The sequence below is a fragment of the Drosophila novamexicana genome, unplaced genomic scaffold (assembly GCF_003285875.2).
Source record: "Drosophila novamexicana strain 15010-1031.04,08,12 unplaced genomic scaffold, DnovRS2.1 tig00000462-arrow-pilon, whole genome shotgun sequence".
Taxonomy (NCBI): domain Eukaryota; kingdom Metazoa; phylum Arthropoda; class Insecta; order Diptera; family Drosophilidae; genus Drosophila; species Drosophila novamexicana.
The window spans coordinates 1927547-1949285 of record NW_020824806.1 but is presented as its reverse complement, the minus strand read 5'-3'; the positions used below and the strand labels follow the sequence as shown (position 1 = coordinate 1949285).

General features: G+C 39.6%; 3 protein-coding genes across 7 annotated transcripts in view; 2 read left to right on the top strand and 1 right to left on the bottom strand.

The window, feature by feature from the left end:
• Nucleotides 1-5365, top strand: part of LOC115760947 — a 132467-nt gene extending 127102 nt beyond the window's left edge. For 3 of the 4 annotated variants that reach the window (XM_030702529.1, XM_030702531.1, XM_030702530.1), the window contains 3 exons: nucleotides 3584-3715; nucleotides 4443-4685; nucleotides 4792-5365. In XM_030702529.1, the coding sequence (XP_030558389.1) occupies nucleotides 3584-3715; nucleotides 4443-4685; nucleotides 4792-5034 (618 nt within the window). In that variant the 3' untranslated portion in view covers nucleotides 5035-5365. Of the gene's footprint in view, nucleotides 1-3299; nucleotides 3509-3583; nucleotides 3716-4442; nucleotides 4686-4791 lie in introns of those variants that run through there. The other variant, XM_030702532.1, reaches the window with a different exon arrangement.
• A 2716-nt stretch (nucleotides 5366-8081) lies between these two features.
• Nucleotides 8082-19422, top strand: LOC115760741. 2 transcript variants are annotated; one of them, XM_030702218.1, is made up of 7 exons: nucleotides 8082-8308; nucleotides 8617-8689; nucleotides 16545-16713; nucleotides 16773-17044; nucleotides 17860-18114; nucleotides 19043-19174; nucleotides 19254-19422. In XM_030702218.1, exons 2-7 carry the CDS (start codon nucleotides 8624-8626, stop codon nucleotides 19350-19352), a joined length of 993 nt encoding a protein of 330 aa, XP_030558078.1. In that variant the 5' UTR covers nucleotides 8082-8308; nucleotides 8617-8623; the 3' UTR covers nucleotides 19353-19422. The 2 variants fall into 2 exon arrangements, with proteins under 2 accessions (XP_030558078.1, XP_030558079.1); XM_030702219.1 differs by lacking the exon at nucleotides 17860-18114 and having other exon boundaries at nucleotides 8155-8308.
• LOC115760742 lies at nucleotides 12741-14997 on the bottom strand. The gene is made up of 4 exons (XM_030702220.1): nucleotides 14852-14997; nucleotides 14429-14791; nucleotides 14137-14354; nucleotides 12741-14075 (listed from the first exon to the last, which is right to left on the bottom strand). Exons 2-3 carry the CDS (start codon nucleotides 14636-14638, stop codon nucleotides 14160-14162), a joined length of 405 nt encoding a protein of 134 aa, XP_030558080.1. The 5' UTR covers nucleotides 14639-14791; nucleotides 14852-14997; the 3' UTR covers nucleotides 12741-14075; nucleotides 14137-14159.
• Nucleotides 19423-21739: the final 2317 nt, after the last annotated feature.

The window sequence follows — 21739 nt, the reverse complement described above, 5'->3', positions numbered from 1 at the left end:
ATGTGTTTACCAACTTGCTTTAAGACTTGCCCGAAACCCGATGCGATTTAATTGATTTTATTAGTTCGCACCTCTGACGCGCAATTTTATGAAAATTTATGAATACCTTAAAGCGTTTTCTGTTTTCAAAATTAATCGGCTTAAATTGTTTTTTTGTCAAGTACTAAAGAACGTTGTAAACAACGTGCTGGCCATAGGCATACTCGCATTTCACCCTCAGACCTGCCCTCTGCTCGCTATGCAAGCAAAATAATTAACGTTTATTGGCATTTAGCAAACAAATGAGCCGAACAAAGCCGCGTAGGCGGCCGACTTTCAGTTGATGAAACTTTTGCCGCCACATTTTCTTTGAAGAAAATGTATTCCGTATAATGTGTGACTGGCATGGCCTATGCGTGTGCGTGTGTGTGTCTGTGTGCGTTGCTTAGCCTGTTGCATATCCTGACAAATCAGACAATAATATGACGCCAACGCTTCGCAGACAGACGCCACCCACTTTGCATTATGTGCTTACTACGCGATTTTGCCTCTGTTTGCACTTTCAATATTTGCCAAAGTTTTGAGAAAGAATAACAAAAGATTTTTTGCGCGTTATGTAAACAAACTGTCACTGGCATAGCCAGATAAACAATAAACAAAACAAACGAAGCAAACACATACAAACTCGCGCGTAAATACGTTGCAGACGGCGCTGCGCTAAGAGTTGCTCCATGGCCGGGTCAACGTTGAGTATACGCTACACATAACGTATACGCCGGGTGCACACACAATAATAACCGATGTCGAAAATTGAGAAGAACACTTTGCTGCAAAGTGCGAATGTCTTGCACAACAAATGTAGTCTTGAGTGTTCGGCAAAGTGACCGAAATCTAATTTGCAAAACTCAAAACAAATTGAAATTAAATATCAGAGAGACAACAACTGAAATGGAAAATATATGCGCATAAGCTGTTTAGGTAAATACTTTGGGAGAACTGTACAACAATTTCAACGTAACCAGAGACCAACAAAAATGGCTATGTTCCAACCACTGGAGAGCTGCACAGCTTCATTTGGGTTATTTCTTTCACAGACATTTTTGCTATGCAAATGGAATTTAAGCAAAAATGCATTTGTAAGGGCTTTCGTGTCCCAAGCAAAAGCTTTGCATATAAATCAAAAAATATATATTCACATTTATATATACAGTTGCCTTGGACAATGCTCTGTTAATAAAAGGTTCCTAATTACACGAAACAAAACTATTTGCAATATCAAGGACTTCCATAAAAGACAGACAACCGCATTTAACAGAACTTAACATTTGTATTGCCAACTGAATGGGCTCCAATATTTTCCATTATTTATTGATAATATACTTAAGCAACAATACACATTTTGCAATCAAATGGAAAATACATGAAGCCAATCGGGAGTATCTGTTTTTGATTTGACTTGCAAAGCGTTCAAGTCTACGTTTTCTGACATTGACAACGTCTTTGCTGACCTTTTTTGGTCACCTTTTTTAATTGTATGCCCAACCACATAATAAAAACAGGCAAACTTACAATTTTGTTAGTCCACTTAAAATGTGCATACAAAATGATAATAAATCAACAAGTAAAAGTGCAAGCTAGAGCGCGACTAGCAAACACCCTGTACCAGACGATAAATTGCCATTATTATGCAAATAAGTAAGTTTCAGGGAAAAGAAGAGTATTCAAGATATATTTTAATGTATGTGCTCTATATGAAATACTAAATATTGTGACTATAGAGCATTGACAAACCAACCTTAGCTGACAATCGAAATTTCCACAGCTTTTCTAATCTGTGAGCTCGTTGCATTCCGGCAAACAGACAGACATTATTAAAAATACATATGTGTAAATATATACTTTATGTTGTCTGGAATGAGATGCCTGTGACATAAATTTTGCACGTAACCATTATACCATTCATTTTGACCCTTTTCGAGGGGCATACAAATTGTAAAAACAAAAAGCAATACAACTGTCCAAAAACCACGCCCAGTCTAGCAGCCAACTCAAGTTTGTTTAAGGCCCGTATATTTATGCCAATTTTATTGCCTGCTTATTACACTTGCTCACAACGCGCAAACGGGTATATTTGCTTGTGGCCGTCTGTTGCAATTGCTAATACAAGCTGTAAATTTGTAATATTGCCACTCTCTAAGTCGAAAAGGGGAGTATTCGGCAGTCGGTTGCAGCCAACTTAAAAAAATTGACTGAGTTTGTTTACGTATTTTTTGCCCTGCTCAAACGTTGACGCTTGGGTGAATCACAGTTTTCTTGATTTATGCATTTCCTAAACGAATGTTAATAATTTCAGCATTTAACTGTTCAATGTTTTTGTTAGCTTTAATTTGGGCTCTGACGTTTTTTTGGTTTTTGTTTTGCATTTTTTAGTTTTTGCAGTTTGTTTGCGCACAAAAAATGAGCCAAGAGAATCTTTTAAGCCCGCCGAAGCAGCAGCCTTCTCCTTTTGACAAGGGTCATGGCTAGAGCCAGCATTTGCTTAATTATTTATTTAATTACCCCGTAACACGATGCTTTATTGTTATTGTTGCGCCTTGCCGACAATCCATGTCAAGGCTGCGGCAGAATCTTAAAGCGCCAAAGTCAAGATGAGTACGAAAAAACAATCACAACAATTGTACAATTGTACAATTAGACTTGGCACACTTACAATCGCCGGGCTGGGCTCAGCGTGGGCCAACTATGCAAAGTCGCTGCCCCCACAGACTTTTGAAGGTTTTGCAGCTTTGATTGCAATCAAAGGAAACGCAGAGATATACAAAACGACGCGGAGTCATTCAAGTGTCGCATTTGATGCGGGACACACAGATATGTGTGTGTATTTTAAAAATGTATTTTATTGGCTGGCATTGCGTTGACCTTTGAACTTGCACACTAGTGGGTGGCAAATAAACTTGCTGCCTGCTGCCTTCAAATATTACGCATACGCCACTTGGCCCCTCGCCTTGGCCAAGCTTTCTGCTGGCGGGCTGTGACAGCTTTCAAAACGGACTTAAACGGGCGGAAAATGCGCGGGCAATGGAAAAACTGCTCGCACTGCTCGATGCACATGAAAAACTGGTTACGCCTGGCAAACGCCACGCGGCAAGCTGGCCTTGTGCTAATCCACATTTCAGAATCTCAGCCACAACAGTCGCAGCAGCCCCAGCAGCCGCAGCAGCTGAAAATTCTGCGACTGCTTTTAAGCTGTTTTGTGAAACCAAACTCGAATACTCGATGGGGGGGCACAACTGCTGCCAGTGAATCCATGGGCGCAAAACCATTTAGCTGGCTGAGAACGTGATCGGCGTTTCAGTCGGAGAGTTGCGATCGGATTGGACACTACTGCATCAACTTGACTTTGAGTTTAGTTGTTTTCGTTAATTGCAAATTGCCAGACTCTGGTTTCACATTTAATTGCAAGATCAATGTGCCAGCTGCCAAATATAAATAAACAATTTAAATGCCGCCAATGACATTTGACAACGATGTACGTTTGATTGCATTAGTTTCTAATGCATGAGTATGCATTTAATCAAGCTGTTTCCCTTTTTTATTCTTGCAGATAATTATCACAGCCATGGACCGTTTTGTCTGGTTTGTGCTGCTGGTGGTCATGACGCACCTGGTCACCGAATTTACACGCGTCACCGGCTATGCGAGAGGACAACGCAACGAGCTGGTGCTCATCAACGATGTAAGTAAGCGACGTCATTTGCCCAACCACACTTTTAACTAACACTAAAGTAAGGGTATCTGCTTCTTGTTTAAAACGTAATACTCGCATAGACATGCGACTTGTTAGTGGGTTAATACAAAAGCTTTATTGCCAACCAATTGCTGCGTTTAGAGCTTGCAAGTTTCAAATTTTTCTGTTGCATACATTTTAGCGCCCTCTAAAATTTATTGAGAGCATTTAGTAACAGATTATGAATATAGAGAAGAGAGAATGAGTATTGGAATTTATTATGAGCATTGGTAGGCTTAAAAACCACTCCATAAAATATTTAAAAAAAAGTAGCACATATGCATTGGTAATAATTATTATTTTATTTCTGATGACGCTAATAAAATTGTTTATCACAATCAGTAAAAACTCTATTCAACAAGCAGATTTTTCTACTAAATGCATCCACTTATTTCTAACATTCTTGTGTTTCAATTAACAATTTAAAAATATCATAACAAATTAAATTAATTTATTTAAATTTGGATTTTGACGCTCTTAAAACCACTTATATACATTGAATAATCAACTCAATTTCCATTATTTTTTTGAAAAGTGTTAAATATGTAGACTAGGTTGAATATTTTAATAAGTATCTAATGCAATAAAAATGTATACACTTGCGGCTTATTAAAGAGTTCGCTCTTAGGCATCATTTGACAGGCGTTTTTATATATCTACTGTCGATTCTTTGCAGACTCTGCTGCAGCCGATGCCCGTACAGAATATGCTGCTCTATCCTAGCCAGGAATACGCCCACTACGAGCGTCCCCAGTCCGCAGTCGGCGGTGGCAATAGCATACAGCAGAATGCGGCGCTGATGCTGGGCAATTTGGCTGGCGGCGGTGGAAGCGGTAGCGGTGCGGTCGGAGGTGCCAATGCGGCCGAACCGAGCTATCCGTTCTTTAGCCTGCGGCCATTAATTGACAGCATTTTCGAGGTAAGTGTGCGCATTTCCATAATCTATGTGAAAGCCCGCAGCGCCTTTGCTGCAGACAGCAATTTACCAATCGATGCCTAACTAGCCCGCTTTGCATTTGCTGCAGATACCAATTTCCACTTTGCGCGCCGTCAACAATCTGGTGGGTCGCCTCACGGGCAGCTATCGGCAGGCGCCGGCACCGGATGAGATGCAAAAATCGGTGGCCATAGAGTCGGACGCACCACTGCGCCTGCCGGCGGCCCATCCAGTCGCTATGCCCGGCAACTTTAGGCTCTCAGCAGCAACAACAACAACAGCATCTACGAGCACAGCTAAGCGCCAGCAAATGCGCGAAGAGCTGGCGTAGTTAAAACAGAGAAAAGAAAAAAAAAAAACAGAAACAAGCCACTTGACATTTACATTTACGTTTACATTGTTCGTAATTAGTTTGTAATTCAACTTCGACCTTTGGCCAAGCAAGGGCAAGGCGCACACGTTTCTCAGTGTTGTGTGTTAAATGGGCATTTCTATTATTTAGTTTAGTTAAAACTGTAAGTGTTTGTGATTGTTTTTATTGTTTTTGCATGTGTGCATGTGTCTGTGTGCGTGCGTCTTTATATTGTTAGTTCGTAAATGTTGTCGTTTTTAGTTTTGAATTTGTGATATATGTAAAATTGTTGTAAGTCGTATTTTATTGTATTTATATAACATTAAAAAAAAAAAATACAAAATATATGTATAAAATTTAATTTCAATACTTGAGCTCTTTACAAAAATGTTGACTATCTTGATAGTTGTCAAACTTTTTTCCTATTCAAATAGTTGTTATTCAAACAATTATTTCCAAAAAACACAGTACAATAACCTTGTGTTTAAATTTCTGTAAAACTCCCAAAAGTATGCTTTCAATATCCACTGGCACCTATGAATTTGGAAAACACATCATTTTTAACGTATTATAATTCAATCAAAATATATATTTTCTAAATTTAAAGCGTCCGCCGATGATTCAATAGAAAATGGTGGCATTTTTTTGTTGGTTTTATGTGTGCAGCCTGAAAGTGGGCAACGGTTTCGTTTTGTATAATTAATTCATGAAAAAATGTCGGGCGAAAAGTGGAGCATACTTTCGAGCGTCGCACAAAAATGCCAGCAGCTTTTACACTGAAGAAAATAAAAACAAAACAAAGTGCGCTTGCAAAAATGTCAACAGCCGCCGCCTGGCCATATCAGCGGGGCGTCAGTCATTGAGAAATCAATGTTTAAAGATTTCCTGGAATGCAATTTTAAATAACACCAAAAAGATTAAAACATTGCCAAAGCTTAAAGGTCTTTAAACGGCAATTAATAGAAAGTCTTTCAAGTAATTTATTTATAAATTTAACAATTCCAGGAAATATATCTTCAATATTTAACAAATTTAAATGACACCTAAAAGATTAAAGCATTTCAAAGGCATTTAAACGAATTTAAATCAAGTTAAATTGTAGCTAGTAATTCTGGGAAACATATGTCTGACAATTAACAAGATTATTTTTGTAAGTATGTATTCGTACAAATGTTGAATGTTGTTTATGAAACTAAACTTTAACATTTTATCTAGAAACATTTTGTTCACAATACTAAGAAACGGTGTTTGAATTCGGGCATTAAATAGATGTGAGCAAAAAATTGATTGGGCTTTTTTAAAGCAATTGAAATCAAATCATAAAAATAAATTTAAAATTCATTTTTCATTTTTCCAGCATACAAATTCATCAACCTGCTTCAGGCCTTATTCAATACTGATGCAAACTTGTTTTAATCAAACCTCATTTAACAACAGCTTGGCGTTCTAATGATCCATGTATGTAAGTAAATATATAAAATGCGTATACTTGATATGTTTGTGCCTGACGACAATCAATTAGCGAACGAGTTTAGTAATTTCCCAATGTCACAGACTAATGATTAAATTTCATTAGGTTCGGTTTAGAGACGCGTGGCAAATAACTGGAATTAATATTGAAAAATAGAGCTTAATTCAAATGGCTGTGATCAATTCAAGGAAGAGTCCGTCATGCACGCCGATTGAGCCTTTGCTGACTATTAAAAAGGCATTGACTGCCGCCAAATCTAGCGTATTTAATTATTTCGCTGAATGCGGCCCTTTTTTATGGCTATTTGAATTCGTTCACGCATTTAAATTTATCAAGCACGTGCCTCCGTGGCCAAACGAATCAAACAAAAGCCAAATACATTTGCCCAAATGCCTGTCCAGAGTCATGCCGCTGTCATTTGAATATTTAATGAGCGCTTATTAGGACAAGAAAGAATAAAAAAAGCGTTTCACCAGCTTCAAAAAAAAAGGCCCACACCAGCTGCAAAGATAAATGGCCAATGGCCATGCGGCTTTTAGCATTTGGCATTTGGCATTTGATTCTGTGGCAGGGCGTTTCGTGGCAAGGCTTAAAGTGCAGTGCGTGGAGTCTGCGGCCAGTTCGACCGCATGCGGTGCACATTTTAATCCACAGTGACGCATAAAAGTGCGTTTCCATGCCACATTCGCCAGTTGAATAACTTCAATGCGACCGCAATGGAAACTCAGCCGCGACTTTATGGTCAACTGCAGCCAGCGGCCTTGCAGCATTGCCAAACATTAAACGAAACAACTGGCTCGAAGCGAAATAAAAGCTACACTCCACGGCTCAAGTGATAAAATGAAGTTAATAGTTAATGCAATACTCGGAACCGGTTGCCAGCACTTAAATACTTGCCACTGGGGCGTATGCGCAATTGCAGCCATTCACAGCTAAATGCAAGAGTTCATATATTATATACACAGAGAGATATACACTTATAGAGGGTAGCTTAACTTTGCCATGAAACCTAAGCGAACCACTATATCACTATATCGTTTACATGGAAATGATCGTTCGCTAATTAAGTTCTGGTATGAACAACTTTTCTGATTATCAGATATCTTGACCAAGCTCGCGACTTACTAGTCTCCCTATGCCCTTTGCACATAATCCAAGTTCTATCAACATCAGACAAAGCGGTTCGGAATTGAGTATGAAAAATGTTCGGTTTTCAAGTTAATTTCACAAAACTTGGCATACCAAGTTCACGCTACATTTCTGCAAAACCTTACATCATATTTCTACTAGGGTATTTCATCTTCGGCGTGTCGAAAATAGCCCCTGCTTTCTTAATATACTTACAGCATTTTTGTACAGACTTTCATCAGATTCGCGCTTATCTCGCGCACTGTACGGCTATTCTATTTGTCCATTATAAATATGCAAAAGACATTGAACGAATAAATTCCTATATAAACAGATGTTTGCATTTTAATTGCGACTCAAATCCAGCCCAGCAGACATCCAATTCCAGTAGCCAGTAGCCCGAGTAGTCCCCGTCGCGCAGGCAATTTCCATTACGCGTTTCAAGTTTAAGCCCAGCTCAGACTTAGACTCAGACCCAGACCCAGACTCTGACTCTGACTCAGACTCAGACTCAGAGTCGTACTCAGTGCTAAACGACAACGCGACGCGAGTGGACGGGTTTCTTTCGAGTCTGAGATTTATTAAAGTGCAAGAAGCAGAAGCAAGCTCAAATTAAAGGCAAAGCCATCTAAAAAAAAAAAACAAAGTGTACAGGTACAAATTGACAGAACATTTCTACATAATAAGCAGATGCTATGTATGAAGAGACTGCCACGCCCAGAGAGTTGTTGCCCAGCTGGTTTTGGCCCGACTACGCCTCTGTGCTGGGCTTGACTGGCTTGAAGAATTCACATTCTCGACTGTCCGGCCGGCAGGTGGACGCGTTTCGCATACCAAAACAGACGAGTCTTTTGTTTTTTTGCAAGCTTCTCTTGCAACGCAGAATAGAGAGCTCACGGCTTTGGGCTGTTTGGCAGATGTTGGCCAAGCAAGAAATTAATTTTGTTTCACCTGTTTTTCAGCCGCAAAATGTTTGCCCAACTCGGAGCAGTTTGCCTGCTGCTGCTGCTGCAAGCCGCACTGGCCCCGGCACAGGTGAGTTTTTACCAACTAGCCACTAAGTATGAAGCATAAAGTTGTATATTCTTGTTTGTACTTTGAAAACACCTTTCATAACTACGCACTCATGTGTGCTATGTACTGTGTGCTGCGAACTTTGTGATCAAGCTAACCAACTTCATAGCTAACACTCGCAACAACTTCGACCGGCAGGGCCCAGCCCTGGGCAACAAAACCATTTTGTGGTTAATTTTTTTAGCAATTTTGGTCGGTCCGTTTGCAAAATGCAAATATTTCAATTATTTTCCATGGAATGTACGCATACGCGGCCCATCAAACGCGAAACCTCAAATTGTTTTATTTATTTAAAACTGTGCAAAGATTTGCCAGTGCAAATAAACATCCACACTCACAATCAAATAGAGGGTATATGCGGCAGAGCTTTTCAAGAATTTCCCATGAAAAAACGATATCATTATACTATCATACACTTGGTTATTCGCCTGAAGTCTGCACATTCTACTTCAACGAAGGGCTCTTAAACATTTTTATCATTTCATGCCCCAGACAAATTTACCTAGCTTTAAAGCTCTTGAAGAACTATATACCCTTGCAAATATGTGGCAGCTGTCAGGTATTTTTTCATATAAACACTTTATTTCCAAAAGATTTTGGCTTTAGAAACTATATGATATGACAATCAAATGTTGGTTGGAGTTTTTTAAAGGTTTAATCATGATAGAATATCACTTCTTATAAGAGTTTAAAGATTTAGTTAAAGATCATCTAGAAGTTATCTGAACTTAGGTATATTAATCAAGAACTTATCTGAACTTGGGTATATTATTTAAGAAATTGAATTCGCGTGAAAAGAATTTTTATCTAACGAAAAATATAATATAATATAATATACAAATTGTTCTTCTCTCAAAGTACAAATTGAATTATATGTTAGACAATGCAGCTTTTAGGGCTGAGTAATACAATGGATTTACCTAATAATAGCTGAATGACAAATTCTCAAACAGAGTTTCGGCATAAACTTGAACAATCAAACTGATTGCCAATGTTGCACGAGGGTCAAGGGTCAAAGTAAGCACAAATACTGGGTGTTGATTTCATTTGCGGTTCACTGCACATTCAAACGATAACGGGACCAGCTCTTGATTTGCGCCATTTGGCGAGGGCTGGACAATGGGAGGTGGGAGGTGGGAGTTGGTTGGGCAATGTGTGGATTTTGGGCATATTAAATTGTTGCGCAATGCACCGGCGATTAAATGCGGCAATGGAGAATTTTACTATATGGCTATTCAGCAGTTCGTGTAATTGCATATACCAAGACGCAAGCGGTAATTACTTTTGAACATTAAATCGCCGCGCGGGTAACTCATTAACCCACAAGCACGACTAGAGTGTGCAAGTATAGTTCGAGCATCGTTCAGGTGTGTGTGTGAGTGTGTGTGCTGCTATGTGAGTTTGTGTGTCTGTTGAGTTCACTCCTTAGCCGGAGCTAACGATTATACATATATCATTTTAATAACAGCGGCCACCTTGAACTTTCAACCAACCTATGTGCAATTTGATATGGCTTTGAGACGAACACAAATGGAGGGTAATTATACCCTTTGACGAACTCTTAAATGGAGTATATTAGCCTTGTGCAATGTCCGTTGGCGTGTCTGGCCGCTCGCTTGTTTGCTGCTGTGATTAACTTCGCAACGTATAGGCCGATCTTTATGAAATTAGAAGCTTCTAACTGAAACCGAAAAGATTGATACTTGCGGGACTGTGTATACTCTAAGAAATTCTACATACCAAAGTATGTTGTCTTCAACTCGTATAAGCTTAGTTTAATGATGAAAAACAGCATGTCGAAATGGTTTCCTATCGATTTCGATTATTGGAAATAGACTCAATCTTTTCGCGCAATCGATGAAAGTATAATCTATATTTCAAGCCAAGTACTTATGGACTACGGGAAATGAAGACAGGCGGACATGGCTAGATTCACTCATCCACTTACTTTAAGGGTTCAGTGAAGCATTCTTCTGCATGTAACATACGATTGCAGGATTCCTTTCCACCCTTTTTATCCATTTTCAAAAGGTTCAGGTTAGAGAAAGGGACTGATCATTCCGAAAAGGACTCAATTGTCACGTTAAGTGCGAAGAATTATAAGGCTACTCTCACAGGGACAAATAGCATTAATCAGTGTCTCACACAATTTTATATCATATAGACAGAATCGTTACCTCTTTATTTATTTGGCGGGACTCTGAACGAGTATTAAGCAGTCGGTTGCACCCAACGACCACGTTCTTAGCAATTTTTAGCTAATTACGCATACGCCGCATTGTGCAAGCCCCCGCCAAATGCGGCGCATATTTTCACTGCAAGACAACATGTATGCATATGTATGCATGCTTGTGTGTGTGTGTGTAAAACACTTGTCCGCATAGCAGCCATGCTGTCGCGTGTCCTGTCAGTTTTTGGGTGCTCACTGCATCCGTGCCGCTTGTCAGGGGGCGCTCAGGTGGCAAAAGGCCAAAAGTGGCCCGTTGTGGACGGCCTCGCCGGCAAGTTGTAAAACATGTTAGCCCGCGGGGTGTTTAGGTGCTGGGCGTATCTTCGCGCCGCACTCTTTGTTTGTCTGCTGCAGTTTTTTTAAGTCCACTTTTTTTTGTTGCTCGCCGGATGTCGTCGAGCCAAAGTTTTCGGGGTTGCCGCAAGCCGTAACAATTTTGGGCACTTTGCGCGGCGGCGACCGCAACTTGAAAATCTCGGCAACTTGGGTTTATTTCTATTTGTTTACGGGCACGGCGCTGGCGGGCGACTAGAATTTAGATTTTAATCAACGCATGCATGAAATTTGCATTTGTTAGGCGGCCAGCAAAAAAAAAAAGAAAAACAACCCAAAAATAAATATATACATATACAAAGCCACAGCCACTAAATTGTGGTGTGTGTGTGTGTCGTGGGAATTGTACACAATTGAAATTGAAATTAAGGGCCGCGTAATGGTCTTTTTTGTAAAGGGTTGCAGCCAGAGTTATAATTTTGGCTCAGCTTTCATGGTAAATTCATGCAAATACTCTAAGCGCTTTATTTTGGGGCCAAATACTTTGCGGCAGCAACTCACAAAGAGTTGGCTGTGGAAAATTATTATAGGTCAAGAGCCGAGTTACTTTAAGCATTGTCTGTGGCCTTAGGACCGCTGCAATCTGCAATCTGCAGCGTAAATTAGCACAACACAATGTCCCATTCGGGTCGAATGTTTATATTTTGGCAGCATTCAAAGAATTGACGCTCCGATGTTTATCAGCAAATTCTGTCAGCTCCGTAAATAAAGTGCAAATATAGACATTTACAAGCAACACACTCAAGTTATCAACTCAATTGCCGAGCCACAGAAAAATTCAATGAATTCGTGCAAATATTTAACAAGCAAACAAAGCACAAACAGCTCTTCACATAATGCCAAATAAACGTTTTCAATTTAATGCAGCGGTTCAAATAGTTCCTATAAATTAGATGTCCTTTTGTTGTTGAGCTGACTTCAGCCCTAAGCACAGTTGGCATCTTTCTTTAGAACGTTTCGCGGAACAATGGCGAATTAGTTTCATAAATTATAGAAAGATGTTGCTAACTTTTCAAAGAAGCTTTTGGGAGTTAGATGTGAATGTCATCTTTTACATTGTATTGAGGGGAATATTAAACAGGTTTTCCAGATAAACACAAAAGAATAGCATATATTAGACGGTTATAGAGTGAGATAAGTAAACTAGATAAAAACAATGTCAGTGCATTTGTATATAGTCCAAAGGTAATCACAATTTATTTATGACTCGTGAAGGCATTTGTGATATATAAACTTGATAGCGACAATGAGCTGTTGAGGGAGGCGTTGGGCTCAAGGTTCAAGCCATGGATGGGAGTGTACTATTTGAAATGTTGTAATATTTTTAATTTTTATAATATAAACAATAATTAAAATGACAATAATAACAACAGTTGAATTTAAATTATAATTTTTTAAAAATATATAATTTTTATTATAGATAAGTTAAATTAACAAGAATATAAATGAAAATTGGGTTATTTGAAAAACAGCAGGATAAAATAACAACAACAAATTTAAAATGTGATTAGTTAGATTAATTTAAAAATTTCAAGCTTAAAAAATGTTTTTGATAATTTAGAAATATATGTACATAGACTTAACTAAATAAATCGATTACTTATCGTTGTCAGGCCCAATTACTATCGCTTAACAAACCTTAAATATCGAATCGCAAGAATTCAATTTTTCTTTTGATTATAAATAATATGTAAATCATCAATTAAACTAAATACATATTGTATAATAATAATATGTATAAATATCGTATTGAAAAAACGATTTTTATCGATAAAGTTATCGTAGCTTGCAGCCCTAATATGTCGTTTAAAGGCCAAAGACAATATAAATAATACAATATTTGTATATTCTAATCAGATAAAATGCTAGTTTTGCTAATCTATTGATGAAACTCTGATCGGGCAATTAATTATTTTCTATAGAGAACGCAATTGTTTTGTTATGATTACCGTGCATAAACTATCGCTCGTGTGAGTCATTCAATTAATATCTATTGGGGCTTAACTTTTCGTAAAAGTGGATTAATTGAATGCATATAGATTTACTAGTCACAGTCACTAATGACATATATGAATACTTAATTAAGTTGTGGGCATAAAAACAGCCATTCGGCAGGTGGAAATTGCCCAGAAACGCCCACAAGTCGCTGATTGAAGTCGAACAGGTAAAAGCAAAGCGCAAAATCAGCTCTTGAATGATGCGATTGCTCACAACTATAGATATATTCTTTCTTAATCGGCCTAAAGCCTCTTACGTGCATATTGTAGTTTAAGTGGCGCTGCAGGGGGGAGGTAGTTTTCGAATTAAGCTGCATTTATCAGGCGCTTAAAGCGACATACGCCTGCAAACCAAACCGCTAAGCGGCTGTCTGTGTGTGTGTGTGTGGATGGGGGGGTGCTTTTGTGGGTAAGGGTGTGTGGGTTGGTTGTGAGTGGGCGCATTTGCATCTCATTACGAGTAGCTGCAACAGCAGCATCCGCGGCTTCTGTCAAGATGTCGCACAATGTTAAATTCCGACGTGTCGTGTGTGTGCGTGCGTGTGTGCGTGTGTTTGTGTGTAACTTATAATGCAATTTTCAAATTTTTCAACTTAATAAGCGCAACTCATGCTCTTAATTATGAAATTATTATAATATAGTTAGCAACTGTCTGTCGCCGAGCAGGAAGCCGACTGCGTCGAATTCCAACTTTAATTAGAAGTTAATTAAGTTGTGAGACATAAAAAAAAAATTGTTAATAAAAACACAGCAGCAGCAAAGTACACAGAGCGCCAGTGCGTGCGAGCTAGATGGAGATGGGAGAGTGCAAATGAGATGGGAAATATGGTAGAGTGGCAACTACTCACCTCAGCTGTAACCTGTCACGCGTTCACAATTCGACACCATAAATGACCAATTGATAGTGCAACACGGGCACCGATCTGTGCCGCTGGAAACGAACCGTGGCAAACTGTTGGCCCACACCGCCGCCCAACAGCTGCGCCCGCCCGCCATCGCCCTCGGGCGGCGTCATATCGTAGGCGTGCACCGCCGTAATCGTATAGGCATCGACAGCTTCGGGATTCTGCGTGTGAACAAGTCCATGTAGTATAACATACATATTTCCATGCTGTGTGTACACATGTTTATTACGCTTACCTGTGTGCCATATACAACATCCGTGACATTCACATTCGCATCCGCGAGGTAAACATCTTGTGCATGCAGCGTGCTGGCGTATTTGTTCACCTGCCCCCAGGTGACCGTGGCGCCATCGCAGCGCAATGCCGCCAACAGCAGCAGCAGCAGCAGCAGAAGTGGCAGCAACTGGCTGCTGCGCTTGATAAGCAGCGTTGTGTGTGTCAACATGACGACAGGTGGCACAAGCACACACACAAACACACCCACACAGACACAAAGACGCAGTTGCCCCCGCCCTGACAGATTCGCGCAACGCGCTAGGTGTGAAACTCAAATGATTCGCCTCCAGGTGACCAGGTTAAATATTGTCGCTTTGTCTACCTTCAAATTGCTTATCAGTTGCACGTATATTTATTTCGCTTTTGTTTTTTATTGTTTTACCGCTCTCTCTTGGCTGGCAGCAGTCGTGCCTCATTTATTGCACATTGTTTTCTTTTAACGCGCGCTCCGCTCCGTCTGTCAACTCTGATAATATCGTTTGCTGAGGCTGTTGTTTGTTTTGTGTCTTGTGCAGCCGGCGTTCTCCACAAGGCAGTCTGCATTCATACCCATTATATGCTATACTGACACATTAAAAACTCGCTCGCGACTCGAGTTGCGACTGACGCTTATCAGCTTATCATTAACTTTGATATAGATTTGTGTGTCGGTTGCGCTCCCATTTACGTAAATGTTAACTGTTTAAGCTGATCAAATATGAAACAACAACTGCAAACTGTGCAAATATTTAAAATTTATTTTAAAACATGTAATGTGTACGTTTACAAAGGGAGCAGCCCACACAGGTACACATATGGGATTGGGAAATCGGAATTTTGGGCCTACGCTGCAGAGAGTGTATGACGGAAAAATCTATGACGAAATGTATAGACTAGTAGATAAGATGAGGGACAGATATTGGGGCATAGAATATTGACACTTTATTCACTTAGAAATCCAATCAATGTCATTATTTTGAGGAAAATATGAGGTTGGCCCTAGTTATTAGACGTATTAAATCATAACAATGCTCTTCAGCAAACCAGCTTATTTAAGAGGCTCTCGATTTGTTATACATAATAATATATTAGTACAATATAATAATAACATGACATTAAATTGTTATGTTAGGGAGCATTATTTTTTGTCATTGAGGAAGATATTTCCTTTGCATAGGTCCAATTTGTGCTTGTTACGGAGAGCACACAATGGAAGCAGACTGGCCAGACCTCTTTGTGTAGCTCATCCCATCCTGAGCTGAAAAGAGGTCAACACCTTACTCAGCTGCAGAACTAAAAATAAATTAGACTAAAGACCAATAGCTGCCGGCTAACAAAAAATTATTATTTAGCTTTGTTCTTTCTAAAATGATAAAAGGAAGTTGGGACACTCTATGGAAAGTGACATAAATAACATTCTATGCAAAGTAAATTACTAAAAGGTTTCAAAAAAATTATGGGTATTAGACTCTCAGAGGCCTTCTATTACTAACTCTTCTTATATAAATAACTGCTAAAATTGATTTATGTTTTTCGAAAACTAAACAAACTTACTATTAAAAGACTTTAAACTACCATTCAAATCGTATAAATCATATTTGAGGAACAGAAGTTCTGCTCTAATTGAAATTTATGATTTAAGAGCAGGTCTCATTGATATTTTGCTCCGTATATGGTAAATGCCGTAAACGCAGGTGTTCAATCGAATCTCGTTCGTATTTCGGTGTTTTTTAAGAAAGTTGGCAAACCTAATTTAAATTGATTGAAGCTTTTTGGCAACTAGATCTTTGGGGCAGAAGGCAGTCGGCACCGCGCACTGCCCGGTAGCCCGGGATTATTATGTGTGTAAACTTGTTGTCCACCTGTACCTTTTGCAGTAATGTCTGCAGGTGTTCAGTCAAAGTTTTTGGGCGCAAAAACTTTTACTATTTGTAAAAAATGGCGCCGGCATCTTTTGCACAAAGTTTCGGCGTGCCTAAACAATGAGCGCAACTTTCAATAGCATTAAGTATACGCCATGTATAACTAACTTTGGCCAACTCACTGCACCGCACTCTGCTCATCTCACTAATCTGTATCGTATCTTCGTCCCACAGCTGATTACACTGCGCGACGGTAAGGTGGGCGTTAATTTCGCCGGCTACCATGCAGATGCCGGACTCGGCGGCTTGCTGACAGGCAACTCAGCCCACGGCGGGCTCAGCGCCTCGGCGGGCACACCTTGGGGATCGCGTGCCGCAGCTGGTATTGGTGGCGGTCTTAACGGTAATACAACGCATTTATCAATTTGATTTTAATTTGATTTTAATCCAACACATTCGTAGGACGCACGGCGGGCGGTGCATATGCAGCGGCTCAGGCCAACGATGACATTGGTGCCAGCGCCCTGCTCGGCGGCAGTGTGGGCGAGCGCGGCTATATCGGTTCTGAGGCGCACGTTCCCGGCAAGGTGTCCGTTCATTCCGCACAAGTCAGTCCACAACATGTGACCTCTGGTCCGCCAGCTGTTGAAGATTTGCCTCCAGTGCTGCCAACGGCTCCGAGCCATATCCAGAAGGTCAAGCCGCCCAAAAAATATTCGCTAATTGCACAACATGTAAGTTAATTTCGAAGATTTTGAATAGAAGCTTTTTAATGTCGCAGTGTGGAACACCTACATCGTCTGTATATTGGTTAATATAATAATATGCGATGTCATCATTCAATGGCAGGGCTTTTATAATTCCAATAATTGGATGAAATTTGCAAGCGATTCAATGTGTTAATATTAACACATCATCAGCATATGCTTAGACATCCGTTCTTATTTTTTCAGTTTACCATCTGTTTTTCATTAAGAAAAGGAATATAAACGCTTAGTGATGTGGTCGACAATATGCCTACAAAAATATCTCATATATATAATAATTGCAAGGTCTATAGAAGTGTGTACAATTTTACAGATTTTAAAGCTTTAAGCTTGCCAGATTCCAGCCATCATTTGCCAAATTTTGCATAGATAGAGAAATATTTATATTTATTTTAGAGAATAAACCAATTAGCTTGATTTGCTGGGGATATTTCATCAAGATATCCAACATTTTTTGTGCCCATAGATATTACTAAAAAATTAGCATTATGCTAATTAACAAATGCTGTCTGACAGCTTTGACGGCCTTAACTATATTCGCGCAGCTGTCAAGTTTGATATTTTTAATGGAATATAATTCACTTATTAAATATAGCTTAAAGGCATATTTTAGCCAAAAGCCAATGCTCAGCGCAGGAATACTGTGTGCCGGAATGTGTCTGCATGTGTTATATTTAATTTAAGCTCGGGTTGAATGCCAACAGCACACAAATCGAAATGTGTGCATGTGTGTGTGTGTGTCTGGTTGTGTGTTGAACCCTACCTAATCTATCCATGTTCAGTCAGACCACAGTACGACCACTCAAATCAATGAAAATCATGTTCAGACTGCTGCAGCTCTGCCAGCCGCAGAGGTCGGACTGAGTAGGCAGGAGCCGACGCCTCTAATAATTGTGAAGCGACCACGCCTACGTGTGAAACGCCCACGTCAAAGGCAGCGCACCGTTTACAGAACGCAGGTGTTCGTCGAAGAGGATCAGGAGCAGCTTCAGCCACAAGAGGAGCACCAAAAGTCACACTCTGACGAGTCGGCGAAGGTAACAAACTGTCAAAATAGCCACGAGAGCAGCGCAAACAAACGCAGACACAGGCGTTGGGCGGCAGAGAAAGCCAACAGCACACGCACACAAACAGACATATGCACACAGACATATGAGCACACACACACACACCCGCACACAACACCCACACAGACAGCATTTAGATATGGAAAATGGCCAGAAGCAACAGCTTTTGGCTTTTGGTTGCAACTTTTGCTTTTGGGTCAAAATATTTGACCACTTTATGCTGTAAATTTATTTAAAACGTTTTGTGGGCGCTTTTTATTTTGGATTTTTTTTTTTGTATCCTTTTGGCGCGCCAGCAGCTGCTGCTCCAACTTGTTGAAATATTTTCAATAATTTTTGCATGTGTTTTACATTCTGATTATTATGCTCGTTCACGGATTGTAAAGAGAGTATATTGGATTTCTGCAATGCCCGCCCGTTTGTCTGAATTAAACTTATGATAGGATCTGGAAACAGACCAAAAAGAAAAATGCTGGATAGGTACAAACTTATTGCCAGATTATTGGCATTTACTGTATTTTGTTGTGCTTCAGCTTAAAATTCAATTTATCAACTTTTTCTTCAATATATTTCGGCTCTCCTGAAGTACGACTTCCATCAGAACGGAACTTACCCAAAGATACTCCCAAAAATCTAGCAAATCCATACATTTATCGGGTAGTCCATTTTCAGAATTCTATCAAGCTGTGAACGAGTATTACGCAGTCGGTTGCAATCGACTTGTTTGAGTTTTGTTCGTTTAGTTTTGGTGGCAGCGAAATTTAATTTCTAGCATTTATTTAGCTTTCGGTTTTATTAGCCATGTTTTTTGCCAGCCATTTATTTTCATAGCCAGCATGAATTGGCAATTTTTTTCGTTGTCGCTATATATAAATATATTTTGTTTTTGCACTCACAGGCGACGCCCAAGAGTGAAGCCAAGGTGGTGCAGACGCGCAAGTACGCAAAGGTCGCCAGCCAGAGGCCGCAGGGTGTCGACGGCCACGTCATTGCGCCGCAGGCCCAAGGAGTTGTGGGCAACGCACTTGAGGTGAGTAACTTGAGCTCCCATCGTCGTTTACTGTGTAAATGTCCATTTAATTGCTTGTACATATTCAAACTTACCGTAGATACCCATTGGCATTTTGCGCTCCCTGCAGGTGAGCCTGGGCGCCTTGACGGGTGGACAGCCTTTACCGCAGCAGGCCGCTCAGCCCTTCCAGGGTTAAGTGCACATATATAGCGCATAAGTTTATACTCAATGTCATATAATCAATAAAGCCAAATTAAGTGGTAAAACAATAGCGAACTAAGCCCCTCCTCACAAGCGGGACAAAATCAAAACTTGAAATTAACTTGTAAATGTGGTTAATCCATCATCTGTCCAATTCTACCATTTACTTGCCTTGAAACAGGTTTGTGTCAAGGATGCTCGAGATAAACAAGATGTACTTAATAGGATTAGAGCAGGGATTAATCGCGTACTTAAAAAATCTGAAAGTAAATAATAAACTTTAATTTCGCATAAGAAAGACAATGACAACAAGCTGAGTTTGGCTGACTTTTGCAAAAGCAACAGTTTTGGTAAATAAATCCTCATGCTCTTTGTGAAAATTGAAGAAAATTGCTTTTATAACAAACACGGGTAAGTTCATTTTCCTCTTTGAATGTATGTATGTATTTATTTATGTGTGTAATATATATGTATGTAGTTATGTATGTAACCTACTCCCAATGCAAAGTTCACTTCAGATTTTCACTAATTCCCCCGTTGCGCTTCAAATTAATAAAATCAAACTCGCATCGCCCTTCTATGCAGTTTTCATGAATTGAAATAAGACTTAAGAACGGCATGCTTTGAGTTTAAATGTTTTGTTAAAAGTATTGTTGTAATTTTAATAAGCTTTGCTCTTGTATGTACGTAAGAGAATATGGTTCTGCTTATGTGCATGTAAGCAAGTGTCTATTTATATGTCTGTTCTTATTTTACCTATTGTACTTAAGTCTGTATGTATTTATGTAGGTATGTTCCCCTTTAGCAAATGCATAACAAGTAAACTTTCCATTGCGCCGCTTTTTAAATGCAGTTGTTTAGAATTAATTTTTAAACAGCGCCCTACTATGCGATTCTCAAGAATTCAAGTAGACTTCCGGCATTCATGATTTTATTATAAGTACTACACGATGTGTGTGCAATTTAATCAACCTTATCTCTACTCACACTTTTACTCTAACTTTCTTGCACTCTCTCCCTTTCTCACTCTTCATCTCTCTCTCGCCCTCTCATTTTATTCCATTTCATTTACTTTTAGTGATTTGCATTTAAAAATTTTGGTCGCTTTCAACTTGTAGATGGAAATACACTTACCAAGCGTCTGTGAATTTTAAGGTATGTATATTTTTACACATACATTTATGTTTTAAGGAAATCCAAACCTGGGCACGGATTATCTCATATCATATTATTAGTTTATCATATAGCAAATCAGTCGAGCCCTAAAGCATTTTACATTTACATTTTTCTTTGTATTGGCCATTTGGTGATAATAATTTACCTCTTGCAGCTGTGCTCAAATTAACGTTAGCAAAAATACATCCAAAGACAAATGTTTGCACAATTTATGGGAAGTTGTGTTGAAATGTCAAAGGCGTGCCGAATTTAATTTAAGATGAGCCATTTTATTTGAGTCCATTTACTTGGTGAAAAGGTCGCTTCATAAACCGAAAAACCGCAGCAATGCCAACAACTACAACATTTACAACAACAATACACTATATAGTTTCATAAGAGAGCTCTAAGAGAGCTCTAGTTTCTATGAACTTGGTATACGTAGAACAGCAAATACGAATTGTTCGAAAACATATTGTGCTCGAAATTCAACTTTATACAGGAAATACCAACGCGTCGGACTTGTTTATTTAGGAGCTGCTGGGCAGACCCTCAGATAAGATACGGCGGACAAGAATATACACACATTCAACTAACACATACTAGTCGCGTGTGTGTGCGCGTGTGTATAGTGGCTGGGGGTTGTGTGTGTGTGTAGGATGTGGCAGAGCAAAATATTTCACACTCTGTAACCACAGGCACTTGTGCGAGGGGACAACCAGCGGGTAACAGTCCACACATGTCTGAATGCTTAACACACACACACAGACACACACACACACACATGCACATGTGTGCTGTATGCACGTATTGTGTAAATATGCTTAAACACCTCGGGCTTTTATGCTTATAACCCTTTGCCGCATAAAGTCGCCACTGCATGAGTGTGAATGCGCCAGTGTGTGTGTGTGTGAGTGTGTGTGTGTGGGTGTCCGCGAGTCTGTTAGCCTTAGCGCCAGTTTGTTTAGAGCAAAATGAATGCCCAAGCGTCAGCTTGTGGCTGCCCTTTGAATTTCTTAATTAATGTTGCGCTCGGAATATATTGCCATTTAGCGCCTGGTGCCTGCTGCAAGTTATGCCTAGCCCCTGCAGCTGACCCCCGCCCTAAACCTAACCCCTTATGGACATTAGAAAAAGTACACGTAAACATAGAGCAAAAGGAATGATCCGTTAATATAAACACATACATGACATAAAAACAGCTTAATTTTAAATTGAAATCAAAAC

Excerpts from the sequence above, each read along its gene's own strand:
- LOC115760741 (XM_030702218.1), top strand. The coding sequence starts at position 8,624 with ATGTTTGCCCAACTCGGAGCAGTTTGCCTGCTGCTGCTGCTGCAAGCC. Across the intron at positions 8,690-16,544 it reads CCGCACTGGCCCCGGCACAG|CTGATTACACTGCGCGACGG; the intron begins GTGAGTTTTTAC and ends TTCGTCCCACAG. Across the intron at positions 18,115-19,042 it reads ACTCTGACGAGTCGGCGAAG|GCGACGCCCAAGAGTGAAGC; the intron begins GTAACAAACTGT and ends TTGCACTCACAG.
- LOC115760742 (XM_030702220.1), bottom strand. The coding sequence starts at position 14,638 with ATGTTGACACACACAACGCTGCTTATCAAGCGCAGCAGCCAGTTGCTG. Across the intron at positions 14,355-14,428 it reads ATGTTGTATATGGCACACAG|AATCCCGAAGCTGTCGATGC; the intron begins GTAAGCGTAATA and ends GTTCACACGCAG.